The sequence below is a fragment of the Portunus trituberculatus genome, chromosome 10, assembly GCF_017591435.1.
Source record: "Portunus trituberculatus isolate SZX2019 chromosome 10, ASM1759143v1, whole genome shotgun sequence".
Classification (NCBI taxonomy): domain Eukaryota; kingdom Metazoa; phylum Arthropoda; class Malacostraca; order Decapoda; family Portunidae; genus Portunus; species Portunus trituberculatus.
The window spans coordinates 13,582,797-13,597,645 of record NC_059264.1 but is presented as its reverse complement, the minus strand read 5'-3'; the positions used below and the strand labels follow the sequence as shown (position 1 = coordinate 13,597,645).

At 47.0% G+C, this 14,849-nt stretch overlaps 1 protein-coding gene across 1 annotated transcript in view; it reads right to left on the bottom strand.

Annotated features, from left to right (window-relative positions):
- Nucleotides 1-14,849, bottom strand: part of LOC123501938 (superoxide dismutase [Mn], mitochondrial-like) — a gene marked incomplete at its 3' end in the record, with an annotated part of 92,824 nt that overhangs the window by 5,016 nt on the left and 72,959 nt on the right. The window contains 1 exon segment of the mRNA XM_045251037.1: nt 7,777-7,922. Coding sequence (XP_045106972.1) covers nt 7,777-7,922 — 146 coding nt within the window.

The following is a 14,849-nucleotide window of genomic DNA, read 5'->3' as shown; positions in this document are numbered from 1 at the left end:
GGCACCAACAATGCTCCGAGTATGAGTTACCAATGGTCAATGGCTGTTTTAATGTAGAACTCCTACAATTCATTGGAGGTGCACATTCTAAAATCACTTCTCATGTGTCATATTGTACCTACAGTGCCCAACAATGCATTAGACAGGAGCAAGCCAATGATTAATGCAATGGCAAAAATCAGTTCAGTCTGCACCCTCTCTTCTCACACACTTGCTAGCTAGCTGAGGTGTGTAACTTATATCTAGCATGTGAGAGGAGACAGAAGAGGAAATGTGGGGGATAAGAATCCACCAGTTACCATCCAGCCAAGCCAGTGGAAGGGTTTGTATATATTTTGTTACATCATGTCCCTCTCCCTCTGCATCCAGTTGCCTTCATATTTTGTAGCCTAGTGGCAGCATGGACAAAAAAAAAAAAAAAAAAAAAAAAAAAAAAAAAGACCAGCAAGAGAAAATTTTATCCATAAAGAAGCCTGTCTAAAACATAAAAAAAAAAAGACTACAAAGAATATAGCCAGAATTGCTGGAGTGATTGAAAAAACTGCAGCGACTGACCAAACAAATAAGCGTTGCCAGAGAGGCAGCATCCATTTGCTACTTAAGATTCAAAATGCGGGCAGAGATTTTCCGGGCCTTGCCAGGATGACAGTGGTGTTGCTACCTCTCTGACCAAATTTTCATTCATGGACAGTAAAATTTGTTAAAAAAAAAATTTTTTTAAAGTAAACTTTTTTTGTGAATATACTTACCCATATGTAATTACGTACATATGCCTATATGCCATTATTCCCACACTCAGCACAGAAAATCAACCTGCACCTCTATACATAAAGATCATGTCTATAGAAGTTCAACGTCACCGGGAACCACCAGCCCAGCTGGCCAACCATACCTCAGATCCCTTCTGCCAAAACTGACAGAAACACAGAGGGGAGGGAGGAAGGGAAACTCTTACTATGTAATTAATTACATATGGGTAAGTATATTCACAAAAAAAGTATTTACTTTATAAAACTATTTTGTTGTTACATATACTAATTACTCATATGAAATTACATATGCCAGATTCCCAAGTATAGGTGGGGGGGTGTAACAGAACCCCGAAGATAGCACACACGATCTCCAAAATACCCAAAAACGGGAAAAATAACGTATCCATAAATCATGTTTCTGACAACAAGGAAAAACCTGAATGAAACTAAACCAGCATCAGTGAACAACCCTCAATGCTGAAACTATCAGTCCAAGGGAAAAAGTATTTAAATACCTATGAGTAACATCTCTTAGGTAAAAGGAGGCAAAGGTGGTCATACTCTTCCACGTGCCAGCCTTGAGGACCAAGTCCAGACTCTTAACTTTTCTAAAGAGAACACTGGTCACAATAACCCGAACCCCATGTGTGTTCACTTTCAGAAGAGACACTCACATAGGCCCTCGGAATCACCTGACAAATCCACTTAGACAAGGTATGAGGGTGGACAGCTCGTCTGGGATCCGAAACTGTGACCAACAACCTAGAGCAGGTCAGCTAACAATCCCTAGTCCTGCAAAGATACTCACGAACTGCCCGAACTGGACAAAGAAGGTGGTCTACCTCATCCTCCCCACCAACAAAGTCAAGAAGAGCAGGAATTGTGAATTCGTCGAATGAATGCTGGCCCGGCCCAGACACTGAGTCTTAGCCAGGAAATCAGGGGCAAAGGAAGAGGTCATGGACGTCCATCACTTGGAGTGATGCACCTCAGCCAACAGGCCATGAAACCCACTAACCCGACGAGCTGATGCAAGCGCCAGAAGAAACATGGTCTTAAGCAAGACTTCCCTCAGTGAGCCTGACCACAAGGGCTCATAAGGAGGACATAACAAGGATCAAAGGACCAGAGAAAGGTCCCAGGCAGGTAACCAAGGCAAACGAGGTGGACAAGAGACCACAAAGGAGCGGAACAGAGAAGAAAGGTCTGGATCGGTGGAAAGGTTTATGCCTGACTGATGCAGAACAGGAGCTAGGGCACAACGATAATCCCTAATTGCTGACACTGACAGGCGCTTTGACTCAAATAGGAAAATGAAAAAGTCTGCTAGCTGCACTACAGAGGCAGAGCACAGATCCAAACCCCTTGACTCACACCAACCACAAAAGACTCTCCACTTTGCCTGGTAAACTGAGGCAGAAGACTGCCTGACTAGTTGAGACATGAACTTAGCAGCCTTGCATGAAAAACCTCGCAGTCGGAAGAGACGCTGGAGAGTCGCCACGCATGAAGATGGAGCTTTTCCGGAGAACCGTGGAAGAGGGGATGGTGAGGTTGTCGAAGGAGAGACCGCCACATGGGAAGAATCAGGGGACTGTCCATGAGCAGCTCCAGCAACAAGGGAAACCAGTCTCCCTGAGGCCAAAGAGAAGCCACTAGTGTCATACACACAGCCCGCAACTCGCGAACCCTCACCAGAACACGGCGGATCAGAACGAACTGTGGAAAGGCGTACAGATCCAAACTGTCCCACAGAAAAGAGAATGCATCCTGTTGCCAGGCCCCCCTAATTCGAAAGAGGAGAAACATACAGGGGCAGACGATGAGTCAGTGCTGTGGTAAACAGATCTACCAGAGATCCCCACACCTGGAAGACTTTCCTGCAAACTTCGGGATGTAGCGTCCACTTTTTCTTTTTACGCCCTTGGCAGGCCCTCTTTCCTACATAAAAAAAAAAAAAAAAACTCTGAACCAACACACTCCCGACTGAGCACATCCGTAATTACATTGTGGCGTCCTGGAACGAAAACAAGGCACAGAGAGATGGACGGGCTCTCGCACCACCGGAGAACTGTCCCTGCTAAGGTTGACAGAGGTTTGGAACGAGTGACCCCGGACATCCTGAGATAGGCGACCACTGTTGAGTTGTCAGACATCACAGACACCACCGATCCCGACAAGGCCTGCTGAAAACTCTGGAGAGCCCGAAAGACTGCCAAAAGCTCCAGATGATTTATGTGGAGCCCCTGCTCCTCCACAGTCCTGACTCCCAAAGCCAGAGAATCTCCCAGGTGAGCTCCCCACCTGAGCTGGGAAGCATCTGAGAACAGGGTTTGTTCCAGGGGCGGCACTACAAACAGAGCACCTTTCAAAAGCTAATCCGGAACCAACCACCAAGCAAGGTCTTGCAAATACTGACGACTTGGAGCCACTCACCACCAATCTGGGTCGGAAGCAGCCTGCCAATGCCTCTTTAGGCACCGCTGCAGAGCCCACATCTGCAGGAGCCTGCCTGGCACTAACCATGCTAGGGATGCAAGATGTCCCAGCAAAGACCTCCAGAGGGACACTGGTGGAGCCTTGGCTAGCAGAAACTGTCGGGCAACTGCCTGAAACTGGTTGACCCAATCTGGCGACAGGAAGACCCAGGCTCTGAGAGTCGAGAACCATACCCAAAAATTGCTTCCTCTGGCTGGGAGACAGATCAGATTTGGCCCAGTTGACCTGAATCCCCACTCAAGAACACAGAAGCAGAAAAGACCAGACATTGTTGAGGCATGAAGCCCAAGAAGGACCGGAAATCAACCAATCGTCCAGATAACAACGCAAGGGTATGCCGAGGCGATGGACCCATGCCGACACGGGAGCCATCACCTTGGTACAGACCTGAGGAGCCATGGCAAGGCCGAAGCACAGAGTCTGAAACTGGTAAACTCTGCCCTGCCAGATGAACTGCATGTACTTGTGTGACCGAGGGTGGACAGGAACCAGATAGTAAGCGTCCTGCAGGTCCAAGGACACCATCCACTCACCCTTGGCCATTGACTCCAACACTGACGAAACAGTCTCCATACAAAAGTGGGTCACCACCAGGAAACGATTTAAAACTGAAAGGTCGCAAATCGGTCTCCGGCCCGTATGGACTTGGGCACAAGATGCGAGAACAGAACCCAGCCTGAGGGTCTACCACCGGTTCTATAGCTCCCTCTATCAGCATCTCAGAAACCACAGCCTCCAGAGCTGAATGGCAGTCCAAGCCCTCCCTGTACGCCGGACACTCCACAGGCGTGCTCGAGAGGGGCGGATCCCTGAGGAAGGGGAAAACGTAACCATACCAAAGGGTCTTGACCACCCACTCACAGGCCCTGATGTTCTCCCACTCCTGCCAGTGCCGCTGCAGATAAGCCCCAACTAGCAGTGGCACCTCCGCAGCGTCCCTAGCGAGAGCCCTGACGGCCCTTTTGAGTGGCCATGGAAGACTCCTTGAGAGTGAAAGGAACTGCTCACCTTAGGAGCAGGAGGGGGCGGAACCCAAGGAGGCACAACTGGCGCAAGGCATCGGGAACCAACGGCCCCACCAGCCTTAACCCTGACACCCCAAGCTGAGGAAGCCAAGCCATGAGCAAGCTGGGAAACGAGTGACCATTGCGAGGACTCAAGCTCCCTCTGCTCCACTACTGCAAGTCTGACCATCAAAAAAGTGGGGGCCAACGGAGGAAGACATCAACTGTCGTCTCTCTCGAGGTTTCTCACCACAGCCTGCCTGCGTAACATCATCATCCTCAAACAGAGCATTTCACAGGGCTGCATAACATCTAAATTTGCCCTGGCAAGAGCTCCCAAGCAGTCCAAACCCCTCTGGGAGGCAGCACTGGAAAGGCCAGCACAGGGCCCCAGAACCTGATCCGTCCAGAGTACTCAAAATACCCTCTGAGTAGCCATACGCCAGGGAAGACTCACAAACATATCTTTACTCTCCACCAAATGAAGCAGCTCATCACTGAGAGGAGGAGCCCCACAGGAATCTGCTTCTGGAGTGTACCACCTCTCCGCCCTTGAAGCCCACCTCCTGGGCAAGGCGAGCTTGGCAGAAGCTGGATTAGAGATCCCCCAGGGAATCCTACGAACCTCCAGAGCTAGAGGATAACGAGGCAGCACCAAGGGAGTGGGGCCAGGCCGAGAAGTCCCAGAGGTGCACTTGACCCCAGTCTGAAGAATGGAGGCAAGAGAAGAGGGCATGGGGAGACCCAAGGACTCTCTCACTGAGGTAATAACCTCATGAAAGGAGGATGCACCCTCCTCATCCAGAGAGCCAACCTCCCCCAAGGGAATGTCATCAAAAACCTCATCCACCTCTTCAGAAAATGAAGACCAGCCTGTGGCAGCAGCCTGACTAACTACTGTGCCACCAGGGTCCGTGCCCACATCAACTGGCCAGGGCAGGACCTGCGAGGGCATTGACCCAAGCAGCAAATCAGCATGAGGCAGGCCCATGAAAGACATGCTCGCTGAGCCTGCAAAACTGCCATCACCCAGCAACCCACCAGGGAGTGGTGCTGCATGAAGTCCCATTTATCAGCCACCAACAAGGCCCAAGGAGGAGACTGGATCCCCACAAATCCCCGAAGCCTTATCAGAGAGAGAAGCAGCGCGTAGACTCAATCCACCAACCCCAGGACCGGCCACGGAAGAAAAAGGATCCGCAGGAGCCTGCAAACCACTCAATCCCGGAGCCACACCGAGGAGCGGGGCTGCACGCAAGCTCATTCCACCGAGACCTGAAAACTCCCTGGAAGCACCTGACACAGAGGGAGTCTACACCACACTCATTGCTGGGGCCACGGTAGGAAGCGGGGCCACACTGAAGCTCACACCCCCATAGCCAGAAAAGTCTGAGGAAGAGCCTGAAACAGCAGAGGACTGGACCCCCACCCCAAAAGCCAGACTAGGGAAAGGGGCTGCACATACGCTAACTACACTGAGCCCTGAAAACTCTGTGGAAAGGCCAGGAACAGCTGGAGAAGGCACGCTACTCACCACTGGTGGCAGGGCAGAAAGCGGGGCTGCACACAATCTCTCTCCCCAGATCACCAACTCCGGGGCAGGGCTTGGAACAGAGGAAACCTGCCCCCCCACTCACTCCCGGAACCAAACCAGGGAGAGGGAACACACCGAGACTCGGTCCACTACTACCAGCAGCCACCACCAAAGGGTCTGAGCTGGGGGGAGACCGGGGCCCCGCTACACCCGACACCAACCTGGGGGGGCAGACGCACACTCGCTCTGCCATCCGCAAACCTTGAAAACGCAGAACCGGAGGCAAGGGGCAGCAAAACCGCTGACAACTGGCCAATAGAACCCTTCACAGCAGCCAGATCAGGCTCTACAACGACAAACCTGCTGGCCCAAGGGGCCTCAAAAGCCGGCTCCTGCCAGCAAGAACGCTTCTCACTGGAACCGTCAGACAACTTGGCCCACTTCTTCTCTTTAGCAGAACGCTTCTCAGCATCCTTCACATACACTTGGAACTGGAGAAGGGAGAGGTGGGAACACTCACTACACCGGTTTTTGGCTGAACACATGGCAGGCCGACAAGACACAGTGGGAATGCGGCTCAAAAGCCTCGCCCAGCAACCACCTCTTGAAGCCAACACAACTCCGAGCGGCCATGGCAACTCAGGGAGAAGTAGAAATGGAAGCAGCAAAGAAGTGGGCACAAAAGAAAGGCAGGAAGAAGCGAGAAGAGGCGCAGCTGAACACCGTGCCGAGCACAGAAAGGATCTGAGGTATGGTTGGCCAGCTGGGCTGGTGGTTCCCGGTGCGCATGAAGGTGATGTGGAACTTCTATAGGCACGATCTCTATACATAGAGGTGCAGGTTAATTTTCTGTGCTGAGTGTGGGAATAATGGCATATAGGCATATGTAATTACATATGGGTAATTAGTATATGCAACAACAAAAATCTGGTTCATCAATCGATATTTTGTGCACAGAGAGGTTCATGAACTGAGGTTCCACTGTATGTATTTTTGCTTACTCATTTGCTTATTTGTAATGAATAGGTCTAGAGTGAACATGAGTTTAGGTGCTATTTAGACTTTCGGTGACAATAATATGTGTGGGGCCATTGGCACTGCAGGTGCAAGCTGGGCTCGCAGGCATAATCCAATCCACATTCAGGGCCATTGGCACTGCAAGTGCAAGCTGGGCTCGCAGGCATAATCCAATCCACATTCTGGGCATTAGGAAAGGAAGTAAGCTAGTATGGGAAAATCTTGGTATATCACAGTATAAAATTGTTTAATCTAAAATCGCTATTTTTTAATTGGGGCTATACAATAGCAAATGTGGTTCACATGACAAAAGATGTTTACACTTTTGAAGACTTCGTTTCTCCTACTATTGCACATTGGATACCATGAGCCTCCGTTAACATGTGTTCTTATAGAGAACTTATGAAGCTATCACTGCCTTAGAAGTGAACACTCAAGCAAGACTTGTAGCAGGTAGCATACAATGCAGCTGCCTGTTTTCTTGGAAAGTTTTCTGGAACTTGCCACAGTTCCAGCAGGTAAATACTTCATAGTAATAAAGTGCAGAGCAGCGACTGTATGCTAGTGCATCTGAGCTATGTTTGTTCACAATTGAGTGAAGTGCAGATAGACTGTGCACATATGAAGCACATCTGAGCCATGTTTTGTTCACTATAGACTAAAGTGCATATGAAGGTGTGCTCAAGATTTTTTTTTTTTTTTTATAGTAAATGTGTTGATGTAACAGAGCTTCACCATAACTAACCTAAAGATCACTGATGTCCATGTGAGGTTTGATCACTTAACTGTCCTACATCTACAATTTGTACCACTTCACTTCTCTCTATGCTATATACAATGACTTTTTCTAAGCTGACCACAGTTCAACAAGAAATCATTAACAAGGTAGGGATATTAGCACCAATGTCTTCTCCCTATTCCTCCCTCTCTCTTTATTACATTCTTTCCTGGTTTCCTTTAAGTCACCTACCTTTTCTACAGCTGCCTTCAGGTTGTTGATGTATCCTTGATGGTGCTTGGTGTGATGGATCTGCATGATGGTGGTACAAATATGTGGTTCCAGGGCACTGTAATCATATTTCAAAGGTGGCAGGGAATGTGCTCCACGCTCCTCACCTGATGAAAAAGTGGTGAATATGAGTGTAAAAGAAAAGGAATTATGGACTAGAGATGTACCAATACCATAATTTTGACTGACACATATACCACTAAATTAGGCCAATGCTAATACCATTACCAATACTACTACTGATACTGATAAGTTCATTTGAAACAAGTCTATAAGATTGTTGCCCACAGTCATACATAGGTTTTTTTTTTTCTTTCCCAAGTTTGACATTATTAATACTTAAAATCCGGGGAGCTGACTTACTTTCCATCTGCTACAACAAGTAAAAATCACACCTGTCGAAAAATGCTAAAAGATTTTTTCCCTAATAAAAGCACATTTATCTTTGTTATTCTGAGTACAACGATGTAGTTTTCAACATGGTATGATCTCTGAGAGTAAAGTTACTGCATATCAAAAATTCTTCCCGAATCCGTGGCAGAACCAGCCACTAAGAAATACCCCCCAAGCTCTGATAACACAGCGCACGTGCTTTACAGTGGATCAGCACTCTCATCACTAGTAAAATGAAGAAACCTTATTATATTGTTTTACCTGTCTCTCATCATAAAACTTCCAAATATTGGCATGAATAGGTCACTCCTGTTCCTGTAGTCATGTCTTAGAAATTTTCTGGCATGAGGCATGAGCAAAGTCAAAGCTATAAATGTTAGAAGTTCATCTCGTGTTAGATTTGCCATTTCTTCTAGTGTGAGCCAGGGGGCATCTCATGAGCCTCAACATACTTGGCATGATACTTGTTAGTTTCATTCATAATATGATCTAATAAATCATTGCTCAGGTGCACCAGAAAATAATCAGAATCATGTTAAACTTCTGGAAATACAGTACTTATTCCAACAGGCTGGCCAGCAAACACGGGCATAGTTGCAATAAAGTCATCACATAGACTCCACTGAAAGTCACTTTTATATTCAGCAGCATGTGTTGAACCTGCAGCTACAAATCTATCTCTTGTAGTACAAATATTTCTGCCACGGCCGCATCTGACTATGTGTGTGCCACGTGATGCTGACTAAAAAGCGTCTTACTGCTGTGAGGGTTGGTCTCTGTCTCCCAGATCACTATCAGAATCACTACTAGAGTCTTCACTTTCTTGTCTCAATAAAAAAATCAGTCTTCATTTTCATCACTATCCTCAATGTCACTACCGAGTAACACTAACACAACATCACTCGGAGTACTGTACCATTTCCTCCCTCCGGGTCGCAGGGTTTGCGAGATGTCACTTCCATAATGGAAAAAGGTGAACTAATGTGTGGAATCATGTCTTAAGGCTCGAAGAGATGAGCGAGAAAAGTTGCCATATACCTCCACTTGCCCCAAGACCAATAGCGATGGGGAGAGATTCAAATGTTTAGCGCAGTAAAATAATGATTCCCAGAATGATCCCCGTCTCTCTACATGCGATGGTAAAATCTTCCTGAAACGATCACCATACGTTAAGGGTTAAACTTCAACATTTCAACACCTGGCTAAAACAGCTGTTTTAATAAAACTGCATTTTCAAAATGTTTCTTTGTGACTGAACTTGACATCTTTAGAGTGCAATTCATTCAACTGCAGTTCAAAACATGACTTTTATAACTAAAATGTATTTTTTTCACTAACCTGCTCCTTCTACTATTAGCAATGAATGCATTGTCTCCCTGTGACTTTCAGTGACTAAGAATCAACCCCACCCCCTTTCGTGTGCAAGTCAATGTGCTGCCTGTGTTAGCCATCTTGACACCACACTTCTCTATGACCTTGAGAAAAAACTTGTAAGAGGCATTACATGGGTAGGAAGAGCACGAGTGTATTGAAGGGACAGGTAAGTGAAAAAAACATTTTAGTTATACAAATGTCATTTATTTCACATAATACGTGTTCCTTCTACTATAGGCAATACGAGTAGAGGGTTGATCATGGATGACAAAGTCCACAAAGTCTTGTGACTTACCAGGCATATGTAGAAGTCACACAGGTAAGAATATTGGGTAGTGTCATAGTAGCTTCTCCTAATAGATCCCTGCCATGACCCTTAACCCCTTCGCGCCGGATGTTAAAAAAGCCCGCCTGTATGATATACGGGTGGTAGTGCCGCGCGCCCAAGCGCAGAAAACTCGTGCAAGCTTGTCATACTTGTCGTCTTTGTGTATTATGCTGCTATTTTTTAGTCACTATATCGCCTTCCAAGAGGAAAGTGGACGCTTCTCTCGGAGAGAGAGAGAGAGAGAGAGAGAGAGAGAGAGAGAGAGAGAGAGAGAGAGAGAGAGAGAGAGAGAGAGAGAGAGAGAGAGAGAGAGAGACATTTGCTAATATTTTAGACACAAGCGGACGCATGTAGCTTATCTTCGAGAGGAAGACAGGGAGGAGGGAAGGGGAGGAGAGAGAGAGAGAGAGAGAGAGAGAGAGAGAGAGAGAGAGAGAGAGAGAGAGAGAGAGAGAGAGAGAGAGAGAGAGAGAGAGAGAGAGAGAGAGAGAGAGAGAGAGAGAGAGATTAGAAAATTTGTTGTTTTTGTATTTGTGTGTGTTTCACTGTTTGATCTGCTGCAGTCTCTGACGAGACAGCCAGACGTTACCCTACGGAACGAGCTCAGAGCTCATTATTTCCGATCTTCAGATAGGCCTGAGACCAGGCACACACCACACACCGGAACAACAAGGTCACAACTCCTCAATTTACATCCCGTACCTACTCACTGCTAGGTGAACAGGGGCTACACGTGAAAGGAGACACACCCAAATATCTCCACCCGGCCGGGGAATCGAACCCGGTCCTCTGGCTTGTGAAGCCAGCGCTCTAACCACTGAGCTACCGGGTGTGTGTGTGTGTGTGTAGCCACGAATGTTACAAGGCGGGACGCATGTAACTTATCTTCGAGAGGGAGAGGGGAGGAGGAAGAGAGATGGGGAGGGAGAGAGAGAAGAGAGAGAGAGAGAGAGAGAGAGAGAGAGAGAGAGAGAGAGAGAGAGAGAGAGAGAGAGAGAGAGAGAGAGAGAGAGAGAGAATGCATTTTTTAATGACCTGCTCCAGCTCATTCCAGAGGCACATGCATACGCCGATGACTGCACCCTGACATTCCCTTGCGACAGCGGTGATCACTGTGCGACTGTCGCACACATCAACCAAGTACTGCAAACCATAGTTTCATGGGGGCATCGATGGCAAGTGGAACTTGCTCCTGACAAGACACAGGTGATGCTGGTTTCCTGACGACACTCCCCCCTTGACACACCCATCCCCACCATCTTACTTGATGGAAGGGCATTACCCCTGCAGGCTTCCATCTCCATACTTGGCGTGGAAATGAACAGTGCCCTGACCTTCACTGGACACGTCAGGACCATAGCCAAGAAAGCCGCATGGAAACTTAGTTGCATCCGGCGCGTCTCACATCTCCTCGACTCCCAGGGAATCTCCACCCTATATGCAGTTCAAGTCCGCCCCCTTATGGAGTATGCCCCTCTCACCTGGTTGTCCTGCCCCCTCATACTTAAGCCTTCTAGACAAGATCCAGCATCGAGCACAACGCCTGATACGTCTAAAGGCCCCGCCAGACCAGCCGTCCCCTACCATGCAGCCTCTTCAGCAGCAACGTGATGTGGCAGGGTTGTGTGTCATCTTCAAGACTCATAAGCAAGGCGCCCCGCACCTGACTGCACTCCGCCAGCCCTGGGCGCAGCCACATGGCCACACCACCAGAGCTGCCACATCCAGGGTTCACCAACTCGTCGTCCCTTTTGCTAGGACGGAGACCTTCCTTCGCTCCTTCCTTCCACATTACACGCGAATGTGGAACCATCTGGTTATGCAGACACAGCTTCACAACACCTCCTCCCTACACACCTTTAAGTCTGCTGCCAATGCATGGATTAAACAACCATAGCATGTAAATAGCACATGTACTGTACGTGTTGTATAATTGGTAATTTCGTTTTGCATATTTTAATTGTTCCATGTATTTAATTCCATGTCAAAGATAGTTTTCAGCAACCCTACTGAAGCTCTTGACTAACCAATGTATAAAAAATATGTAATAAAGTAAAAAAAATAATAAATAAATAAATAAATAAAAGAAGAGAGAGAGAGAGAGAGAGAGAGAGAGAGAGAGAGAGAGAGAGAGAGAGAGAGAGAGAGAGAGAGAGAGAGAGAGAGAGAGAGAGAGAGAGAGAGAGAGAGAGAGAGAGAGAGAGAGAGAGAGAGAGAGAGAGAGAGAGAGAGAGAGAGGGGAACAGTCTATGCCATTGGGTAATTTTAGACACAAGGCATGTAGCTTATCTTTAGTGATTGGTGGAGACAAGGATGGTGGGAAGAGCACTAGGACTTCAAGGAGAGCATACGGCATGTGTAGTTGGTATCCAACACACCATACGGGACAACTGAACTGAAGAAAGCTCAGAAAAGAAATATGACGTCTACGTAGGCGTCACCGTATATGCTACTGGGGCTTCATGACGCCTACATAGGCGTCACCGTATTGAAGGGGTTAAACTGGCTCAGTCTGAAGGAGGATGTGGCATGGCACTGCAGACATCAAGGGATGACGCTGCCAGATGCCACGACATGTCCCAGGGAGAAGATCCCATTCTGGAGCCTGTGGACTGCATTAAGGTGGCAAAAATGAATTGCATTCGCCAGTAGGCCACAACCATTACATCAGCCACAGCCTTGTTAGTGGACCACAGCAATGTTGCCACTCAGCATGCAATGTGCTCTTATCCAGAGTGTAAGTCCCAGATGATGGGGGAAATCCTCATGAGCAGCATGTATCAACTGCCAGAGGAAGTACGAGATGGCCGTCTTGGAGATAGAGCGTTTGGGGTCCCGGACCGAGAGGAAAAGGTGTCTAGGCCTAAATGGGGACTGTGTCCTGTGAAGGTACCACTGCAGAGCATGAAGAGGACATAGGAGCTCCTCATCATCTGAGCTGATGGCCTCCAAAAGACTTGTCAGGACAAACTCCCGGGGAGTGGATTAGATGGAGTCCCTGTCTTGGCCAGAGTCAGGAAGATAAGACAGCACCATGTCATGGCCCTGAACTGCAACCTGAGTGGACAGAGCCTGAATTTCCCCAACTCTCTTGGCCATCACCAGAGCCATAAAAAAGAGAGTCTTCTGGGTCAAAAGCTGGAGAGAAAGACTGGTCTAATGGCATGAAGGGAGAGCACACAAGGCACTGTAATAAAACATCCACATTCCATGAGGGTACTGTGTGTATTGGTCTGTGTACCCTGACCATAGGCGCGCATGACCTCCCGTAAGACTGGTTCAGAAGAGAGGTCAAAACCTTTCAGGCAGAAGATGCTGTTAAGTATACTGCTGGTCAGAGCAGAAGGTGTGGTACCTGTGACATCCTGTGAAGGAGATTAATGACACAGAAAATGTTTCAATGAGGATATTCACCTAATATAGTAATTGATAGGGTGCCCTCGTGCCTTCTTGACCTTTTCAAGTTTCTTGGGAAGTGAATCACCCAAGTGGTGGAGATACTGAGCATCAATATTGTCCCATATGTCCTGAATAGTGGCTTGGAGGCATGGGAGGGAGGAGCTATCTCTCTCCTTTAGCTTCAGTTTTATGTACGCCCAGAGATTTTCTATAAGATTAAGGTCTGGCGAATTTGCAGGCCAAGGTTTTAAAAGGCTGACATTGCAGAAATCAAACTAGTCAACAATTAACTTTGCTGTATGGCACGGTGTACCATCTTGCATGAAAGTATCAGCATTGCATTTTTCCATACACTAATCTAACTTATCTAGAATTAAATCAAAGTAGTTATTTTGGTTCATACGAACATTCTTAGGCAAAAACACTAATTTTCCAAGACCATAGTAAAAAAAAACAACCCCACACCATCAAAGAATCTGGGTTTTAATGTGGGTGTTGTGTAGCGGGGATCATAACGGGTTACTCCGAGTCTGCAGTACACATGGTTTCTCTGGTTGTCTGTAACCTGAAAGCTTGCCTCATCTGACCAAAGTACTCTATGCCACTTACCTAAGTCACATTCTTTGTGCTGAGACACAAAATGCAAGCCAACTGTTATGGTGACCATTGTGTAAGGCAAAGTTCTGAAACTGCACGGCAACTCCGGTATCACATGTCGCCTTTCACATATTTCTGCACACTTTCTTTCAATCACCCAGCCGGTAAAGAGGGTTCCTAGTCTTAAGTTCCTTGCTATGTTGTTACAACCAGCTCTGTTGATTACTTAATTACTAGTGTCAGCGCATAACTCCTTCCTGTGCTGTTCTCCAAGCTCTTCCCAGCTCTCCTACTTAGTCTGTCACAAATAACAATCCTGCAAATGTAGTCTATTATATTAAACAGTTTAGAGTCACTCAGGTCGTCCAAACAAGGCCGTATTATCCATAAAACTGAGATGAGAAGAATGTGAGTTTTAGTAAAGAGGTAGTGTTTTACATATTGAAAATTAGATGTAAAACTGCATATGTTGCAGAATTAACAATGAAAAAGTTGATGAGGTGTCAAGACACAATTAGGATCAATATCACAAAAGGAATCTGACCTGGAAAGATTTTTCACCCCCTCCCCAAAAATGTTTCCAAGAGTTGCCATATTCAATTTAGAATTTTGAGTGAAGGGTGTGTTTGTAATTAAATGCATGTAGTTTTGTGTGAAGGAAGAGAGATAGATGTCAAGAAGGCAGGCTATGACTGCCTCCCCTCCCCTGGTGTTGACACAAATTAAAACATTTAGTGAGGTTACAGGTGGATTATTGATACATTCACAGCTCCTCCTGATCCAGTGTTTCAAGCCTCACTGGAGTATTAACATTTAGGTAGGTGTCTACTGCTTCCTCCATACACAAGTATGAGATGTACTGATATCCATGAACAAAGATGCCATAAGACTAAGAAAAACATACAAGTTAGTGCAAATATCCAAAGCATTTCTATTTTAAAAT